Source organism: Trichomonas vaginalis (genome assembly GCF_026262505.1).
Source record: "Trichomonas vaginalis G3 chromosome Unknown ctg_137, whole genome shotgun sequence".
In the NCBI taxonomy this organism is placed as follows: Eukaryota; Parabasalia; order Trichomonadida; family Trichomonadidae; genus Trichomonas; species Trichomonas vaginalis.
In genome coordinates this window covers 1-1,888 of record NW_026529224.1, presented here as the reverse complement: position 1 = coordinate 1,888, position 1,888 = coordinate 1, and the positions used below count along the sequence as shown (strand labels likewise).

The 1,888-nt window shown below is 34.0% G+C and overlaps 1 pseudogene across 1 annotated transcript; it reads left to right on the top strand.

Annotated features, from left to right (window-relative positions):
- Nucleotides 1-535: 535 nt before the first annotated feature.
- TVAGG3_1079250 lies at nucleotides 536-876 on the top strand (annotated as a pseudogene). Its single transcript has one exon. A coding segment is annotated over exon 1 (341 nt).
- The last annotated feature ends 1,012 nt before the right edge of the window (nucleotides 877-1,888 follow it).

Sequence of the window (1,888 nt, the reverse complement as noted above, 5' to 3'; positions counted from 1 at the left end):
TATGTGTATGTCCAACGGCACTTTTACTGTTTAAGGTTTCTTGTAAGTTTGTAATATTTGCAATGGTATGTGTATGAGTCTTTTTAGAATATTCGTTTTCAGCTCTCGTCACTTCACTTGACATTTTATTGTCAACATATGTTTTGTCTGCTAGTTCAGGATGAGTATGTTCTTTTGTTGCATAAGCATTGTTAGCTCTTTCTTCTTCTTTTGCTATTGCATCGTCTACATATTCTTTGTCAGCTTTGTTGTCAACATCTGTTTTCAAAAGAAGTTCATTTATAGGTTTCTCGTTTAAAGTTCCTTTTGTTGGATTTATACAGACAGTATGGTTCTTATTGTCTTGAAACAGAAACTCATCTGTCATTGGGTTTATTGTCAGTTTTAAGTTTCCTTCTTTCAATGACTCAGATATCTTAGAATAGTTTGAAAAGTTTGTTGTGTTCTTATTTAGAGCTTGCATAATGAGTTGTCGGTTGTGTTGTATTTCTCTCATAGACGCTGTTTCATTTGACATTTTTATTCTAGATAAAATATGCTTCCAATAGAAAAAGAAAATTCAAGAGTTGCTACAACTAAACCATTAGATGAACTTTTTACTAATGTCGGTCAAAAGTTTGAGACAGAGACCGTAAAGCATGAAGGCTATCGTTTTGACTACCCATTAAGATGGCTAAGAGACCCATCTGTCACAAAAGCTATTGGCTTTCGTAGAATGAAGTTTGTGTCTGTAGAAGATAAAAGTTTTCCATTTATTGTAAGGTTTCATATAGATTATATATCTGAAGGGAAACGAAAAATGTGGGAAGAAATTGAGCTAATACAAGTTGACCTTTCATCTTCTCTACAGACTGCGTTAAAAAATATAGAAGATAAAATAAATTCATGTTATGCAAAATATGCTGATGAATATGCAAATACCGAGAGCACACTTTAATGTGAGAATTGTATATGACAAACAAAATTCACAAGTGTCATTTCAAATCTACGAAAACAATCCAAATAAAGACGAACAAATATATACAGAATTCACTGCAATGTCATGGTATTATTTGCAAAGAATGTTAAATCAGAAAGTCGAACTTCCTTTAGCAAATATTTACAGTCGATATGCAAGAGATGAACCATATTTATTTAAAGATGTTTTCGACCAAGATGCTATTATTGTTCATGCTTCATTTTCTGGCGCCCAAAACTCTTTCTTATGCTTGGCAAATGACTTTTACGAAAAACCTACAAAGTTATACGAACCACCAAGTGGAAGTATTTCAGACTTTCAAGTATGGTTTACTACAGATGGAAGAAAAAGAATAATTCCATTATACCATGTGTTTTACTTAGAACTTAGTTTCATATACAACTACTATCGAACGGTAAAAATATAATTTTTTAATACGGTGAGGTGTTGGATTTGGTTGCCCAACTAGACTGTGGTGCAGGTTCAGGCTGTTGTATAACAGGAGCTTGTTTCTTCTGGTTCAGGGTCTTTAGGTATAATACCAACGAACTGACCTACTCTTTTACCAATATTTTTGACTCCGTTCCAAATTCCTCTTCCTACGGTTTTTATTCCATTCCATATACCTCTTCCAACATTTCGAAAGAAGTTTCCTATCTTACTGAAAGAAACCCATTTTACTATATGTAAAAATCTAATGTCCGCCTAGTCTCTTACGTTTCCTGTTGAGTTCCATAGCATTCTTTAACTGGAGCTCATTACATTCTGTTTCTCCTCTGGTAGAAAACATATTCCTGGGTCAACTCCTGTGTTCGCGTCATCTGCATAAAGTTGTTTATATCCCATTCAGGGTTTGTATAAAACTCTTTCCATCTCATATTTGCATACCATGGTGGCAAACCTAACGCAGCGTCATTTGACATGGCAGTT